The sequence below is a fragment of the Crocodylus porosus genome, unplaced genomic scaffold (assembly GCF_001723895.1).
Source record: "Crocodylus porosus isolate Cpor-Errol unplaced genomic scaffold, CroPor_comp1, whole genome shotgun sequence".
Taxonomy (NCBI): domain Eukaryota; kingdom Metazoa; phylum Chordata; order Crocodylia; family Crocodylidae; genus Crocodylus; species Crocodylus porosus.
In genome coordinates, this window is record NW_017728886.1 from 24,640,892 (window position 1) to 24,658,798 (window position 17,907).

General features: G+C 41.1%; 1 protein-coding gene across 4 annotated transcripts in view; it reads left to right on the forward strand.

Annotated features, from left to right (window-relative positions):
• The window catches only part of NRP1 (neuropilin 1), a 151,121-nt gene that overhangs the window by 115,903 nt on the left and 17,311 nt on the right, over positions 1-17,907 (forward strand). For 2 of the 4 annotated variants that reach the window (XM_019531006.1, XM_019531015.1), the window contains exons 10-12: positions 7,835-7,979; positions 12,610-12,714; positions 16,129-16,188. In XM_019531006.1, coding sequence (XP_019386551.1) covers positions 7,835-7,979; positions 12,610-12,714; positions 16,129-16,188 — 310 coding nt within the window. The remainder of the gene's footprint in view (positions 1-7,834; positions 7,980-12,609; positions 12,715-16,128; positions 16,189-17,907) is intronic. The other 2 variants (XM_019531023.1, XM_019531031.1) reach the window with 1 other exon arrangement.

A 17,907-nucleotide genomic window follows, 5' to 3' on the forward strand; every position in this document is an offset into this window, starting at 1 on the left:
AGCAAAACTCATGCCATGTGTGACTTTGTGTGTGTGTTAAGGCACAGTGGGATGAAAACTGCCGAGATGGTAGCCCCTGCTGAGGCCATGAAGCCTGCCAAATTTCAAGGAGATAGGTGCAGGGGTTTCTGGGAAACTGCACCTCAAACTGTTCAAAGCAAAACTTGTGTCACTCACAGCGAAAGCTCAGTTCATACAATGCTTTTTATGCTGTTCTTCTGTCCCTCCTCCGAAGTATTGGGATTGGAAGGGACCTCAGGGAAGGATCGCAGTCACTAGCCAGCTACACATGCCAATATCAGAGCAGTCCTTCCCCTCTCTCCCCCCTCCCTCTCCTTAGTTTCTGTTTAGCTGCCAGCAAGCCCAGCTTCAAAACTCAAAACATATCAACATTTTCAAAACATTTCAAGTGCCCTCATTTTGTTTCGCAGCTGTTTTAAAGCCTTTCATTTTGTTTCGATTTCACTGTTTTGAGCTCAAAATGAATCGAAAAAGCTCACAAACAAAACACCCGTTGAAATTTCGCACAGCCCTATTATTTATCATTCCTATTAAAAGGGCAAAATCCATGTTTCTGTTCAGCAATGTGCAGCAGCTATCTTTGGGTCTCATTTCTGGCCCATAATCCTTTAGAACATAGCAATTCATGGGGGGGAAATGAAATGGGCTGTAGTTTTCATGTGAACTTAACTGAGCCACTGAATCTCTGTGTTTCATTTCCCCTAGCTATAAAGGGAGAGACTAGAGAGCTTCTAAATTGCATGCAATTTTTTTCAAGGTTCTCAGAGGAAGGGTGTCCTATAAAGGTCTGATCCAATATCCATTGAAAACAATGGTTAGACTCCCAGAGATTTTAATCAGCCATGGATAATGCTCAAAGTGAAAAATGTTATCTTTTATTACTAGTGAAGGATTTTAGAGGTCCCTGAGAAGGCAATAATTACACATGCTTGAGCAGAAGTAGCAACAACTTTAGAAAGAAGGAAGTGACACAGAGAACCACAAGAGCTGATAAGGAGGCTGACAGGAAGAAAAAGAGAACATAGAATGAGAGCAGGCCCCAATAATGCATGTGCTTAGGTGTGGTCTGGAATACATATTTCTCAGAGACCATCACTGTACTGTGGAACATCTAAAAATATTTAGTTAAAATCCCATTCATCTCTTGGCTTATTTTGTTTCCTCTGTCAGGAACATGTCCTTAAACATGTTTGCCTAAAAATATTCACCTAACTCTATAAATATAGGATATCACCTTTACTCTACAAGGAATAATGCTTTACCACAGGAATTATCACGGCAAGGTAACATACATATGAGCTTTTCCTGCATGAAGGATATCAAGAAAGGAAAACAACTGAAAAACACAGAACAAGATCCCACAGCATGGCAGCTGTTCTTTATCCCAGTTGTGTTAGACTCAAAAATAGATTTAAGGTTTTTTTTCCTCTATGGCCCAAGCAGCCATTGGGCAAGCCTGTTTCCTAAAATGAAAGCAAGGATGCCTTCTCCCTCCCTATGGCCATGTCATGTAGCTTTTTCCAAGGAAAAGTTTAATTTTATTCTTCCTGATTTTAACTTCAGTGAAAATATTGGACTTTTCTCACTTGTTTATCTTTTTCCATCATTTGTTTCGGGTATAAACACAGAATGGATTCAACCTTTACAATAAACAACTTTTCCTGTTACCATGGGTTTTGACTTCATCATAAAGTGTGAAGCGGGTGTAAATCAACAGTGGGATCTAACCAGTTCCCTGCTAACATGGATGTTGTTTTGACGTGTACTTCCACACCATTTCTCACTGAGAGAAAAAAATATACTGCCATATGCTTTCAAAGTGATACACCGTATGCTGCACGGCTTTCTGTTATCTAATCCAAGCACTTGCCATCATTGTCGAAAGGTAACAGTTTGACAAAAAAACAAAAATACAGTAAGTCCACCAATAGCTTTTATCACTATCAAAAATTAATTCCAGAGATTAAAGGAGCTGGAATTCAATCTTGTGTTGTCTAACAGTAAAATCCTCCCCAAAATTCAAAACATTTAATAAACTTTCTTTCATAGAAAAAGTTTTATTAAAAAGGAATCAGATAAATCCTAGGATTTGGAAGACTAGTGGATTTAAAATGTTAATACAAGAATGTAGCATTTTAAAAAGTAACTGAAGTTGGATAGTATGGAATGTTAGCTATAATGAGTCACAGCATGAAAGTGGATTAGAAACAGCTCTGTTTTATGAAATGAAACACATCATTTCACTTGGTTACAATCTTGACTTTTGAAAACAAACAACTGCATGCTGTAGAAAAAAAGGAAGAGCTCTGAAAAGCCAAGCATGTCAGCATTATACATCTACAACATAAACCAGTGGTTTTCAACATTTTTAGACTCAAGGCACCCCTCTGAAATGCCAGCTCGTAACTTTACTTGTTTTTCAACTTGTTGCAAAAAACTCAGAAAGACCACAACAGGTCAGAATATTTTTAACACTAAAGAATACTATTTGAAATCTCTGGGTTAATCTTCTAAATTGTATAGGTGTTTGCACATCTAACAGTCCAAATATTGCCCAGCCCCCTGTGGTACCCTTGAAAGGATCTCATGGCACCACAGGGTACCCTGGTACTCAGGTTGAGAATCACTTGTATAAACCATGGCCCTGCATCTACCACCTTCTTGACTCTGCCCTGCCATCCACAGCTTCATTTCCTTTTGCTTTGACTATTATAACTCTTAGCTCTGTGGTCTCCCAATTTCTAATTCTTACATATTCCCACATGATCAGAAGCTTGCTCTTCTCACCTTGAGTATTCAAGCTCATTTCAATTCTCAGATAACTTCACTGGCTTACCACAAATTTCACAATTCAATTGATGTTTGCTTTTCTTGTATGTAACACCCTTCATGTTACTGCTCCTGCCTATGTTATGAAGCTTGAAATATGTCTTTCCATGCACCATTCTACTGGTTTCCTACTGACCTTTTCTGTTTTTCCAAGCCTTTTAGACATTGTGGCCACATCCAGACATGCGTAGATGTTTGGTTCCCCATGAACAACCAGCAGCAGTGTACATTGTGCTGCCACTAGTTGTCCCTGAGGAGCACCTGTGCCACACACACTCTGACATGCAGCAAGTTACTCCGGGTGGGATAGGGGGAGCCTTACCTGGGGTTCTGGGGGTCTCCCAGGGCTGCAGCCACATGGCTCCTGCCGCACATACGTGTGCTATTAGCACGCAACAATAAACCCCGGCACATATCGCACCAGAGTTTATTGTAGCCAGGTGCACCGTTTGAATGTGCACCCAGGACTGCAGCACGTTGAGCTGGGTTGGAGCAGCCCTGGCTGGCAGGGGGCCCCCCAGTACAGCTTCATGTGCCAGGGCTGCTCCAACTTGGGCCAGTGTGCTGTGGAGGGGCTCACTGGGGCACAAGGGTGCTCCAGTGGGGCTAGCCAGCAGGCAGCCCCCTCACTCTCATGCCCCAGCTAGCCAGGTCAGCGTCTACACTTGTGTTGCTGTGCACAAAAAAACTCTGCAGCAGGGTGATACTTGTATAACTGCTATGGAGTTAGTTAGTTTCCTGGGACCTAATAGGGCCGCACATGTAGACATGAAACATTTACTACAAAGCAACAGTAAACATCTTGTGTAGGCATGCTGTGTTAGTGCTAGTATCTTCTCTGTATCTCCTGTCACCTGAAACAACCTCCCTTAATTTCTCTAACCACATTGATTTTGCTTTAAAATGTTGTTAGGAAGCAAACCTTTTCTCTCTTGCCAATAGTTTTTAGCTTTTTTTCTTATTCAGTTGTTATAATTTAAATTTGTAACCAATCAGAGCATTTTATGAAAATTTCCTGTATGAAATTCACTACACAAATTGGAGTTTTACTTTATGGTTCTCCCTCTACCTATACAAAGAAGATGAAAGTATGGTGAAAATGAACACTCAAAATTAAATTGCAGGCAAGTCTGCACTGCAAGTGACAGTGATTCAATATAATTCTAGCTGCCTACTGAATTCTAATGCCTACATGTCAGTACTCAGTACTGATGTCTTTTGCAACAGTTTTCATTATTATATGTTGCTATTAAGACTATTATTAGAAAGGAATACAGGTTCCTTAGATACTTATGTCTACTCACTTTTACACAGAAAATGGCATTCTATATTCCTTTTTCACACAATAGGCAGCTTCTCTGACCTTTTGAATGCATTAACATAGATATAAAAAGAAAGCCTTAATAATTACAAATCAATTTGATCCAAAGAGCAATGCCTTGTAACTTCTCCAAGTTCTCTTAGAAAAGCAGCTAACCTAATGCCATATAAAGAAAGCTATAAGATTCAGCCTACCATGCCAGCTGGGTGCAGTAGTGCCATTACTGAAAGTATTTTTTAATACCATGGTTCACAGCTACCAGCACACTTACATTATTGATATCTCCTGTTTTCATAATAGTCCAAACTTATGTCCCCACTTTTAGGCCGCATTCTGCTCGTATTAATTTTAAAAAGGAGTAAAAGCATGTTCTTTGTGATACACCATTCATTACCACTCTACATCATTCATTCAACTGTGCTGAGTTTACTCAACCCTCTGCAGTAAGGGTTGGTCTGCTCCAAAGCCCAATATCTGACACTTTCCAAACAGCCTGAGATTAATTGTGGACCAAACTTCACAGAACTGAATAAGAAGCAGCACAGCACAAGATATTACAGCCAGGGTCTTAGTCAAATAAATTAGTACAGTTGTCAAAAAAAGGCTGGGAACTACAGGTTCACTATATAGAAATTTAAACCAAAAGACTTACTTTTAGATTTGCAGTGAAACACGCCTAGTAATTGATTTTTATTTTATTTTATTTTTCCTGTGGCCTCTGTGCATTAAAAAACAAAATCAGTTTTTTCTCTGCACTCCTCTTTGTCTATCTTTGGAACATTAGGTGGAAATTACTGTATGTTGAGTGCTGCTCTCATTCAAATGTGAAGGATACCTGGCAGTTGCTTTTCCTATCAATGCAAAAAAGAAGCTTCATGATGCATGACTAAGAGTTGGAAGTTCCCTAAAATGTCACCATAATCTCAAATTTGGATTCCAGTTCAAAGGATTTTGTGATTAGTACTGTAATTCAGTCAGATCTTATAAAACAGAATTTAAAGTGCTTTATAAACAATTCTTTTCTCTCTGTTTTTATATATCTTATAATTCAGGGAAAAGATAACCTTTTGTTTAAGGCATCAGACAGAGATTCAGAAGTTCTTCTTTCAGTTTCTGGTAATGCCACAGCTCTTTCTGTATGTTTGACCAATTCTTGCTTTAGCTCTGTGCCTCAGCTCCCCACCCATAAAACTTCCTTTAGCCTACATTTGCTCTTGGATTGTAAATTATTCAACTCTAATCCTACTCCACCTTTATGTCTAAGACTGTAAACAGCTGTCTCATCTGAGGTGGTCCTAATTGTCCTGGGTTTTGAACAAAACAGGAGTGGCACAGCCATTTACACACATAACCCTTCCAAGATGCACTGCAGCTTCTCTAACAGTATGTAGCCAGTAGGCCTGTGTAAAGCGGCTAGTATTTGGTTTGCATTCAGATTTGGCCAATTCAGAGGACGAGTCAATTTGGTGATTTGAATCACTGTCCCAAATCAATTCAACCAAATCTGATCTGGAGATTTGTCCGCCAGGAAGTCAGCCAAATCTCTGAATCAGCCCCATCCCCCGCCTGACCCCAGCTCCTGGCTCTTTAAAAAAAAAAATGCCCAGCACTCACCAGCTGCTGCGGGGGGGGGGCAATCCCCACTGCACCCCACTGCCCTGTGCTGTGCTGGGGGCTCAGCCACAAGCCCCCTGACCCCCACCCGCTCTCCCCACCATGGCTGCTCCACAGCCCCAGCTCCCAGCTCTTTAAACAAAAAAACACAGGGATTCAGTGGCTTCCTGCTGCCCCCCCACTACCTCATGCTATGTGGGGGGCTCTGCCACAAGCCCCCAGGAGCTCCGAGGCTGCTGCAGCAGCTGGTGAGTGTGGGGCTTTTTGTTTTTTTCTTAAAGAACTGTGAACTGGGCCAGGCAGGGCAGCTATGCAGAGCAGCCGGGAGAGTGGGCAGGGGCCAGGGTCCTCATGGCAGAGCCCCCCACGCAGCATGGGGCAGTGGGGGGCAGTAGGACTCACCCCCCCACCAGGCAGCAGCCAGTGAGTGGGGGCTTTTTTTTAAAGAGCTGGGAGCTGGAGCTGGGTGGAGCAGCCATGGAGGGGTGCTGGGAAAGCGGGCAGGGGTCAGGGGCACTCAGGGGGGCTGAGGGAGCAGGCAGGGGATGGCGCCTGGCAGGGGTCCCCACATGGTCCCCTCCCCTTCTCCAACTGCCCCTCTCCTCCACCCCTACTTAACAGTGCAGAGTCCGGGTCCATCTCCCTGCAGCAGTGAGCAGGGACTGCACAAAATTCCAAAGCTCTCCGAATCTTTTCCAGATTGATTCGAAGTTCTCTGAATCAATTTGGACCTTTTAAATGGTCTCCTCATTCAATTCAGATTCAGAGATTCAGCCACCAAATTGGGCCAAATCTCCTCCAAGTCAAATCAGTACCTGAAGCTTCACACAGCTCTGGTAGCCAGTGATAGCACACAACCTGACAGTTTTGTTGCTGGAATGTGTCACAGTAACTGCACAGACTCACACCAAAATGTCCCAGGAAAAAACGTTAGCACATTTTATCTTTCATACTTCACAGGTACTTGAAACAGGACAATGGCCACATGTTTGTAAGATTCCAGGACAGAAGGCTTTTTCCTGGGAGACATGCTACTTTTATTTACCTTCTAAGTGCTACTTAGCTGGCAATGGGAAGATATGTAGGTGACACCCAGTACTTAGAAGTGATCCACTACAGCTACTAATGCATCATTGCTATCCTGTTCCATTGGGAAACTGCATAATTCCACAGGTCCCCCCAGAGCATTAGTTCTAGCCTTTAGAGTCCTAAGCAGCACTTAATTTAAGATGGAACACCTTCATGCCCAGAAGTATAGGCATATATAGCAAATAACTTAATGGAATCCTGATCTCAATTGGGGTATCTAGATATTAATATATATACAAATTAAAATAATCTGTTCCATGTCCATGTCATGGACATCAGAAGCTAAAATAATGGCACAAATGCAAGTAAGAGATCAACAGTACAACTCAGAGGAGAGAAGTTTATCTTAGATGCTTGTCCATTGACTTCCCTTGTCCTCTTAGATTACATGTGTACTCATTTCAGTTTTGTCAGTAAGCAGGCTTTCACCTTTTGTTTTTACTCAATAGCAAGCTGACTAGAAGAACACTTGCTGCTGTAACTCCTGGAGTTTAATTTACACCTTTTTGAAATAACTATATGAAACTCTGATTCTGTCACTGGGGGAAAATCAGATTGAAATATTCTCTCAAATAGTTGGGTTATTATTGTAGCTACTTAAAAGGTGACAGGATCTTCTCTTCAGTCATTTTTTCCCCATGAAGTGCTGAAAATGTCACCCAGTTAAACCCCAGATCAGAATGTCATTTAAAAACATGTCTCATTAAACACTCAGCTCCTGTTATGACCCTGATGGATTGGTTGCTACTGAGCTGATGAAAAATGAAACATGTCACATTTCAGTGAGGCTTTAACTATATGTTCCTTCCTCATTTAAGATAGGAGTGTCAGCCACTTATTAAATGTGGAAGATTTGACCTACTTCTCATCCAATTCAAATACTAGAGACCTAAGGGGGGAAAAAAACAATTGTTGAAAGTGTCTATTTTTTTAACAAGCAGCATTTGTCACACTTTGCAGACTTTTGAAGGCAACACCAACTATGATACGCCTGAGCTACGGGCTTTTGAACCTGTAACAACGAGATTCATCCGTGTCTACCCTGAGAGAGCCACACATGGAGGCCTAGGGCTGAGAATGGAACTCCTAGGCTGTGAGCTTGAAGGTAATTGCTCTGTCACAGATTAATGCATTTCATTATTTTCATAGATATGTACTCTAACTGGACTACTGCTGGGCACTGCCACTAATATTCCTGTACAGATTGCACATAGAACTTTGTGACTACCATCAATTTCCTGGCTCAGTCAACTCCTTCACTGAGGACTCTTGAATTTGTTGAGGCCACAAATATTATTTCCTCCCACTCCCTGCTGAATCACAGTAATGTTCTTCATCAACTTTTCTGTGCCCTTGAGAAATGTCATGGCTAGTTGTAAAGGACATGGGAGGGGTGTATTACACTTTCAAAGAGAATTAAATGGACCCAGACTCAGAGAAGCTTACACTCTATGTAAGGTACAGTACAACATGGGAAAAGATGGCCTTTGGGAATGGGCAGGAAAATGTTCACAAACAAAGGTTTAGTCCTGCCAGTTGGGCATCATGTTATCTAGTGTGTTATGGGTTGACAAGTTGTTTGAATAGTTGTTATTGTTTATCTCATTTGCTAATTAAAGTCCAAATCCTGGATCAGGTCCATAGGAAATAAAGGGCCAAGAAAAACAAGTATGAGACATTGATCTTGGGACAGTGCCCTATAACAACAGTTGGCAATGTTTTCCAGTGGTGGGCCAGAATGGCTCAGCTTGGGTAGAAGGCAAGTCAACACAAAGGACCTAGGAGCCACTGCTGCTTCTCCCCACTGCTGAACTGTGGCATGGCACAGATGAAATTCTCCACTATAGAACCACAGCATGGGCAAAGTCTCCACCAATAAATGCCACAGAGACCACTCTCTGCTGAATCCTATCAAAGCCCCAGCTCCACAGACTGGATCCAGTGGCACCATGGGCCAGATCTAACCTGTGGGGATAGATTGCTAATCCTTGCTCTACAGTATTACACTGGCTTTCTTTCTGTTATATAATTAATACTTTTATTTATGCAATATATTAATAAATTATGACGGTGCAATAGGGTAGCAGCTATAAATTATACAGGTCTTGACCTTCTGCAATATTTTTGTTATATTAAGCATAGTTATGCTATTATAGTTAGGGTTTTGCCATGTTTATTACAGTGGTCTGTGAGCATGTTCCAAAGAAAAATTAAACGAACTAGATGGAAACTACATCGCATGTTATTCCTGCTCCACCCCTTTCCCAAGGGGCATGTTGTGTGTTTGTAGTTAAAGCTGATGACCTATGTGTTGTTGTTTGTAAAGTCCAGGTTTTAGAAGTATGTCTTGTACATGGTCCGGAAAGTGGTGTGGTTTGAGACAGTTCTCAGTTCCTGTAGGAAGTTCCCAATTCCTGTGCATATTCTTATCTCTTGAGGGTCATTGTGCTCAGTGTTCAATAAAATTAAAAGAAAACACAATGTTGCCCAATGAAGATTTCAGCCTGCGGATACAATCCTTCTCCCACTGAACTCAGTGGGAGTTTTGCAACTAAAGAGGATCAAAACCTGAATCAGATCCCAGGGACTACATTGTGTTCTACCCTATAATGCTAATGGAAAGGGTGGTTATGCATTTGGACAGAGCCTAAAAGGAGTCACAGTCTTTATGCTTACCTGAACACACTTATTTAGTTTGCAGATGATACCAAGCTGAAGGGCTTGCAAGTGCTTTGGAGCACAGGATTAGAATTCAAAATGAACTTAGCAAATTAGAAAAATGGCATGAAATAAATAGGATGAAATTCAGCATGTACAAGTATATAGGAATAATCAGCTTCACAAATACAAACTATGGAACAACTGGTTAGTAAAGGTTCTAGGGATTATAGTAGGTCACCAATTGAACCTGAGTCAACAATTTCATATTGTTATGAAAAAAACTATCATCATACTGATATGTAATAATAGGAGTAGTATATATCAGAAACGTGAAGTAATCCTTCCCCTCTGCTCAGCATTGGTAAGACCTCAGCCAGAGCTTTGTGTCCAGGTTTGGGCAGCACACAAAGAAATTGTGGAGAAATTGAAGAAAGTCCAGATGAGAACATCAAAGATAAGCAGTGCTTTAGAAAATGTGACCTGCAAGAATAGAATTGGGTTTATTCAGTCTAGAGCAGAAGACAGAAAAAAGATGTTATCATAGTCCTTAAATACATAAAAGATTATAAACTCCATGTCCACTGGGGATAGGCATAGAAGAAAAGAATCTAAATTGCAACAAAGGAGATTAGGGAAAACTTTCCCTAGGCTAGGCATTAGGGAAAACTTTTTAACTTCAAGGATAGTTAAGTGTTGGCATAGGGACAAATTATGCCTTTAAGGCATATACAGGCCTTGCAGAGACAACATATCATATCCCAGAATGGAGCTGCTTGAGGGAGCTTCAGTCCAGCCTGAAGTTTCCTGGCCAATCAGGAAAGCGCAGTTAGCTTTGCAGGTTGACAAAGAAGGGGGAGGAATACATCACTGTATAGGCTTTAAGTACATTGATACATTGCTACTGGGAAGAGTAGTCCAGTTTAGACAAAAGTTTGTATCAAGTTTGTTAGGATATTGTACTGAGCCAGTGAACTGTAGTTCTACTACAAAACCTAAACCTGAAGTTTAAACAGTAGGTCTAGTGTCTGTGTTTTGCAATCCCCTAGACTAGGGACAGAAGTTATACATAAACCAGTTTAAGTAATCAGAAACTGATTTAAACCTGTAACAGAAGTTCAGTGCACATAAAGCAGTTTCAAAATGGCTGAAACTGGTGTAAGATAAACGTGGTTGAATGTAGTATCAGAATTAACAGATTTCGGTTAAACTGGTTTATGAAACTTCTGCTCCAGATCCCTTCCTGGTTCAAGTTAAATCACATTCCCCAGCATCCCAGAATGCTTTCCAGCCCTGGGTTGGGCTGTGCTATCTTCTCCAGCAGAGAAGGGTTTGGGAGGCAGGGAGGTAGAGACTGCCCTCCCCGCTCCCCAGCAAACCCCGACTGGGGTCTGGGGTCTGTAGGGAGAAGAATTAAACTTCCCTTCTCCCAAGTACAGAGTTGCCCTGACCTGCTAAAACTTACTGCTGGCTGCCACTGTGGACTACAAATCCCAGAGGCATCTGGAAGCAAGAAGAGGAAGTGATGAGCAACCTTAAAGAGTCCTGTTGTTGTGATTCTGGACTGCAAATCCCAGAGACTTCAGGGACAGCAGGCAGAAGAAGTGAACACACAGCCCATGCTGGCTACATGCTCTGGCACCCCCTGGCTTCTGGCCTGAGCTACAGCAGGCATGTGCCTGCATTCCTGAATCAGAAGTAAATGTCTGTCCAGTTGTTTCTTAATTTAATCTCTGCATCTTAGACTAACCTGCAAAGACTAAATCAATTCAGCCTCAGGCTTTTTGACTGTCTGTACTTAGCCCTAGTTGTTATCTCTGTTTGCTTTGCAGAATTGGGTCTTAGCTGTTTTAGCCACTTTGCACAAATCATTGATCTTATGCACAATAACAAAGATTCAGCAGCTACCATAATAATGTCCTTACTGGCCATAAGCAAGCAGGTGCCCAGAAGGGATGACCAACATCATTGGTGTCTTGCTTATTTTAAAAAACAACCCTGAGCTACTAATTGAGCAAACAGCCCTTCTACTTAAAGATGCCTTCCTGTCAGTGTTACCCAGACTATACTCGGACACTTCCTGTCTCTCATGTGCTCAGAGGAAAGCATGATGTTCACCATTTTTCAAGTCTGAATTGTGTAATGACCCTGATGATGTTTAAAAATGGTGGCTGGTTTAACATTAGTTCAAAAGCTTAAGACTAATGTTTGCTAAATTAACTATATTCTGTATAGTTTATGATCCTGAAAGGGAAATGTTGACCTAGTTAGAAATGAAAGGAAGGCAGGGCTGCTAGAACCAAATCCTATGATCGAGGCATGATCCTGCTGGACAGACCTGTTTATATGTGGTGGGACATGTTGCTGTTGTTCAGACAAGTAGTAGTGAGCCCCAGACTATTATGTGCTGCTGACTGACATGTATATGCTGCCTGGGAAGGGTGCCTCCCCGAACAAGAGATGGTGTTTGTTTGTGATGTAGTACATAGGCCTTCAGGGTAGCTGAGCCTCTCTCCTGCCTGTCAAGTAGGAAGAGCCTCCATCTGCTTCTTTATTCCCCCTACGTGCAGACTCACTGTACAGTCCAGCACTCCACTGCCCCAGCGGGAAATTGCCAGCATAGTCCATAAAACATGCAGCATGTGAGTATGTAGTTGCAATCTGCAGCATACACCAGTCAAGCAGCTCCTTTTCAGAACACAAATCCACCTGCAGGCACTTTGACTGGCATCAAAATGATGATGCTTGTACCATCTACTCCATTTCCTAAGTTTCCTGCCCCACTCCCTCCATGACTGCTCAAACCATAAATAGTAAAAGGATATTGTGACAATCAAATCCCCCAATCATCTCTGCACTTAAGTTCAGACACTGAAGATAGTTTTAATGAGGGAGTGAAAGGGAGTTTATGTACAGATAATAACAGAAATAATAACCTCCCCCCATGTAAAGTAAAGTGATTCTTCTTCACCTGCGATAGCAAACAGAGACAGCATACTTTGTTCATCAGAATATTGCAGCTAGTAAACTTTTCTCCAGAACATATTCTAATGAAATAATCCTGGGTTTTGTTTCAGCTCCTACATCAGTCCCCACCACATCAGAGGGCAAACCTGTGGATGAATGTGATGATGACCAGGCAAACTGTCACAGTGGAACAGGTGATGACTACCAATTGACAGGTGCAGAAACCATCCTCATTCCATTGCAGCCTCATTTTAGTTCATGTCAATCACTAGTTACCAGCTAAATGTTTATCTTGATTTAATCACTCATGATGAATGGACATTGGTATGCAGTTTGCATTGTCAGCACTGTCAAAACATAGGCATCTGCATTTTGTGTGCGACAATACTTTTGATTGTTTTCTCCACTGTGTAATTTGTGAGGCAAATAATAGCAACTAGCAGGCAGGCAGGTCATTTTTGGAGCAGGGATTGCATGTAATCAAATGTCCTATTTACTTTCCCCAATTACGTAGAAGGCGGACAAACCTTTTTCAGAAGGTTTATTCTCTTACTGAACTCAAAATGAGAGTGGTGCTCAGACACAAGAGGCCCTATTTCATAATTTTGTCATCTATCTGTAGTACATTTCCTTTTTCAACCACTACCCTGTGCAGAGGCTTGTTTGATGAAAGCACAAACACACAAGCACAAAAAGAAAGAAACCCGTGACCTTCTCTACCAACCCTTCAGTAGAGTCATGAAGGGATGGCTACTAACTTCTTCAGACTGCTTTCATCATCAGGGAATAGGAAGAGGAGATAGGAATCCAAAGCAGAGGTCTGCAATGAGATGGTATACTCACAGATAAAGGCTATGTCTCTATGCACAGTGTAGTGCTGTAATGATATAATGGAGATATAATGGGTTACCTTGCATGGCAAGTCTACATGTACAACACAGAATTAGCAGAGCAAACAACCAGTGTTGCACTGACATGGCTACTCTCTCTGGTTGTGGAGCTAACATGCACAAAGCTAAGGAAACCCAGAACCATGTTGCTCTGTCCACATGCCCTGACCTAAGCTATTTATAGTGGGTTTTTGGCCATTCTAGACAGAGCTTCCTTCTCCCTGAAAAGATTTATATTATTTCAACCTATTCAGATATCTTACCAGCGCTCACTTGCAAGGCTATGTCTCCACTCTGTTGGGTCAAGCTCAGTTAGCAGAGCTACATACCTGTAGTTATCAAACTTATTTTCAGACAAACTGAAACAAATTATTGTTGTGTTGCACCCCCTTGCATGCTCACCTTTATAATATGATAAAAAATGAAGTTGAAATCTGGCATTCACTGACTAAGGTGATTATGGATAGATATCTGGCTGGGGTATTAAGATCCCAGCACTTGTTCCTGCCTAGGGCAGGGGGTCGGCCGTGATGATCTGTTCAGGTCCCTTCCAACCCTAGAAACTATGAAACTATGGATAACCTTAGGTAAAAAGAAGGGGATTTTTTGGGAAGCAGTCAAGCAGAACATCCAAGAGTGAATGTAAAAAAACCTTCAATCTCAGAACCTAGCTACTTCTGAGCCTTCCCAGTATTTCCTGTAAATTCAGAATGCAACCAGGGAGTTTTTCTCAAAGTAAAAAAAAAAAGTATCCCCCCTTCTGAACAGATATGATACTTCAGCCATAGTCCCTGCTTTTCAAATCAGAGATCCCAGATTATTTTAAATTTTTTATAAAATAGCCAAAGCAGTGAATTAGAAAAAGGAGCTATTATCTGGCTGTTAAACTATCTCAAAAAGTTTTTGATACTGGTAAAATATTTCATGCATTCTAACATATACATAATTCCAGAGCCAGTACAAAAAAAAATCTGGGGCCACTTATAGAGCAAATTAATTGAGCCTCCTAGTTGCAAGGCGCAGTACTTAGGGACATATTCTGTATGGCCTTTGTACAGTATACAGGAGAAATGAAAGGAGCACATGAGGACATTCCTTGTTCACTTACTTATTTCTAACAGTCCACTGAACACAAAAACTTCATTCCCATTTGTCTCCTGGGATGGGAGAAATATACACAATAGTCCCTGGCCAACTAAGTACATCACAAGGTGCAGTAAAACTATCCAAAAAAACCATTGCAGCCTTTTGTCTCTCCTAAGCACAGAATTCTTGGGGAAGAAAGAGAACCAATATCTCCTGATTCCAAGTCCTGTGCCCTATACCCATCACACCACAATGCCTTTATATAGAGGAAATGATTATCTCAAGATGACTATTTTTTATTACTTCAATATGCTATCACCTAAAAATCCCAACTCATGTCAGGCCTTCACCATGGTAGGCACTGCACAGACACATTGTATCTTAAGTGAATTACAAATAACACAAATGTATGTAGACACATTTTAAATGATTTAAAACATTTTTCCTCTATGTAAAGAAGGAAATGCACTGGTTTTACATGTGTCCCAGGAAGGGTACAGGACAGATGAAGAGGTGACTTTTTAGCTACTTCCCTTTACTAAGTTTATACTTCCTCAGTAGTATTTGCACCCATGTGAATATCAACATAACTTTGCCTAGTAAAACAGTCATAATTACACTGTAGGCCAGGTATAGTTTTAACCACATATCTAGCAAATGTATTTGTTTATCCTACAGCTCCTTCATCAAACTGTCCATTAGATCATCCTCTTAGACATAAGACTGGGTGTTTCTTTGCATTGGACCTCATCTTAATCATCCTTCTTCTACCACTTAAACTGCTTGTTTACCACAGAGAATGATTCTTTGGCTGATAAGCAGTAGTCTATGCCTTGGTACACAATTTTTCCTTTTTGTTTTTTGTTTCCTTTATCAATACGATGAAACATGTGAAGGCAAAGTGTCCACAATCCATCAGCAGTAAATAATGGAGTGCAGGAAGGAGCCAAGGCCCCCATGATCCAAGAATAAAACAAGCAATAGAAAGGTTCCCTTATCCCTTGGTCTGCATCCAAGAGTGAGGCAGATCACACAAGCAGGGTTTTTAGTACCTCTCACTCTCACGGGCTGATACAAATCCAAGGCAAATTCGAGCCCAAATCCTGTTGCATCTAGTCTACAGTTTGGTTGTGAACATTTCTCACAAGTTAACTGTACGAAAATGCTGAAACATCCTGCAGTGGCAAGCATCAGACAAACTTATCTAATGGAGGTCTACTCTGTCTCTGACATGGGAGTCACTATAATATAGATGAATGAGTGCAGAGATGGGCATTGGGAAGTCCTAGATCCCACTCCTAATTCAGCCACTTATTTCTTGTGTGACCTGCAGCAGTTCACTTCATCTTCACCATTTGTAGTGAGGACAGTCACTGTGGATGATAAGAGGTTTAATGAGTGATGACTTGTTAAGAGCTTTTAAGATGTAAAGCTCTACTGAAGTGCTGCTGATTATTTCTGTTCACTTCTTTTTTGATAAAGGAAACCAAATCTTTAACCATAATAATTCTGTGTTTGTGCATGCCTGCTCACTTATGTGTCTAGCAGACAAACATGCACGTAATATTTTACATGTATGTTTAGGAACTGCCTAATGATTGCATTGTTTTTCTTTTTTGTTCCATATTTTATATCATGTGTGATATTTTTCAGGTGGTACTACAGTACTGACTACAGAAAAACCAATGATAACAGATACTACATTGCAGCCAGGTATGAAGAAAGATATTTTCTTGTTAAATACACAGTAAATTCTATACCCAGAATTCATGCCAAAGGTAAAAATAATGTATTGCAGCACTTCCTGGCTTTTTATTTTCAAAAAAGTCTCTGATGTAAACTCTGAGCATCTGGTCTCTAAACTCTATATAATAAATATTTCACTCCTTTCATCCACATGTATATCCAGCAGAAAGCAAGATCTCATTTTGCATCAGCAAATGCCAAATGGTGATAAAACTAAACTAAGTTAATCACACAGCACACTTTGTTTAAATGCAGCACATCTATGACACAAAGCATGTTTGCAAACTCCAGTAAAAACACACACACATAGATTCACTATTTATACCCTGCATGGTTTTGCAAAACTGAGACCAGAAAAGTTTGCCAGTTTTCTTCACCACAGAGTTGGTATGTTTACAATACTGTTTTTTAGCAACCACTTCCCCAAATGGTGTTAAATAAACTGTTACCATTGATTTACACTGAGAGGAAAAGCACCATAATCAGCAGTGAGTTCTCTTCCCTTAATCAATACAATAGCTAACACCTTTTAAAATCCTGAACTCGCTGCTTCCCAAGGCTTCCTCGGAGGTCTGCCGAGTTTTAATATCCTGTACAGTTACAGGGAAAAGCCCCAAACTCCAAGGCTAAGGACAGACATTCAAAAAGCTGGAGCCTGAATTGATTCAATCTTTACAGGGTAGTCTAACCTGCCTAAATTGAACCAATTTGCAAGTGAATAGACATTTAGGAAATGCAGTGACCCAAGCCAGCACAAGGGGGCGCTAGAGTGCACCCTCAACTGCATAGCAGCTGTGCTGGGGGGCCATGGCCAGCCCTGGCAGTAGCCTGAAGTGAACTGGCAGGGAGAGGGTTTAATTCCCCCCTCCCTGCCCCACCGGCTCAGATCCCAGCTGGCCATTTTGAAACTGGTTTATGTGCACTGAACTTAGTTCGGTTGCAGGTTTAAATCAGTTTCTGATCACTTAAACTGGTTTATGTGCAACTTCTGTCCCTAACCCAAAAATAAGTAGTTCTAAATGCTTTGTATTCAGAATTGTGAGGAGGTAAAGAGTTCAGCATTCAGCTACTCCCATTTCCTATATTAAAGCCAACTCAGGCACAGTCTCACAGTAATTTATTAACAGGGTGTGTAAGTGTATATCAATGTTTTCTTAACAATATGCCACCGTCAGGCTGCACTTCAAGCAAAAAGAATGTTACTAATAATAAGAACGCTTCCTTACGAACACTGATGGTGTGGACCTGATTAATCAGTAACTTGACTTATCTTAGAGGTTGCTTTTGTTCTTAACCTCTGAGTTCCCATGCTGCAGAGACGTAAACTTTCCCCACTTCAAAATTTGATTGCCTTGTCCTAGGAAATTGCTTAGTCAGCAATTATTATTCTGCCCATTGTTAGAGTCAGAATGGACTCATGAGACAGACAGCTCTACTTGCTCCCTCCTGTACCACCACAGGAACAAGCAGCTTGTGAGAACTGGTCAGGGAAACTGTGATACAATGCTCAGGTTGTTGCAGTTCTGCTGAAATCAAAATGCTTCAGAGAATCAGGTTGATTTTGACCAAAAATTCAATTTGGAGGGCAAAAAGTAGAAGGAAGTGATGTTTCAGCATTTCCAAGACAAACTGTTTTTAGTTTTCTTTTTGAAATGACTTTTTGTTTTGATTTGGCTAAAACAAAGA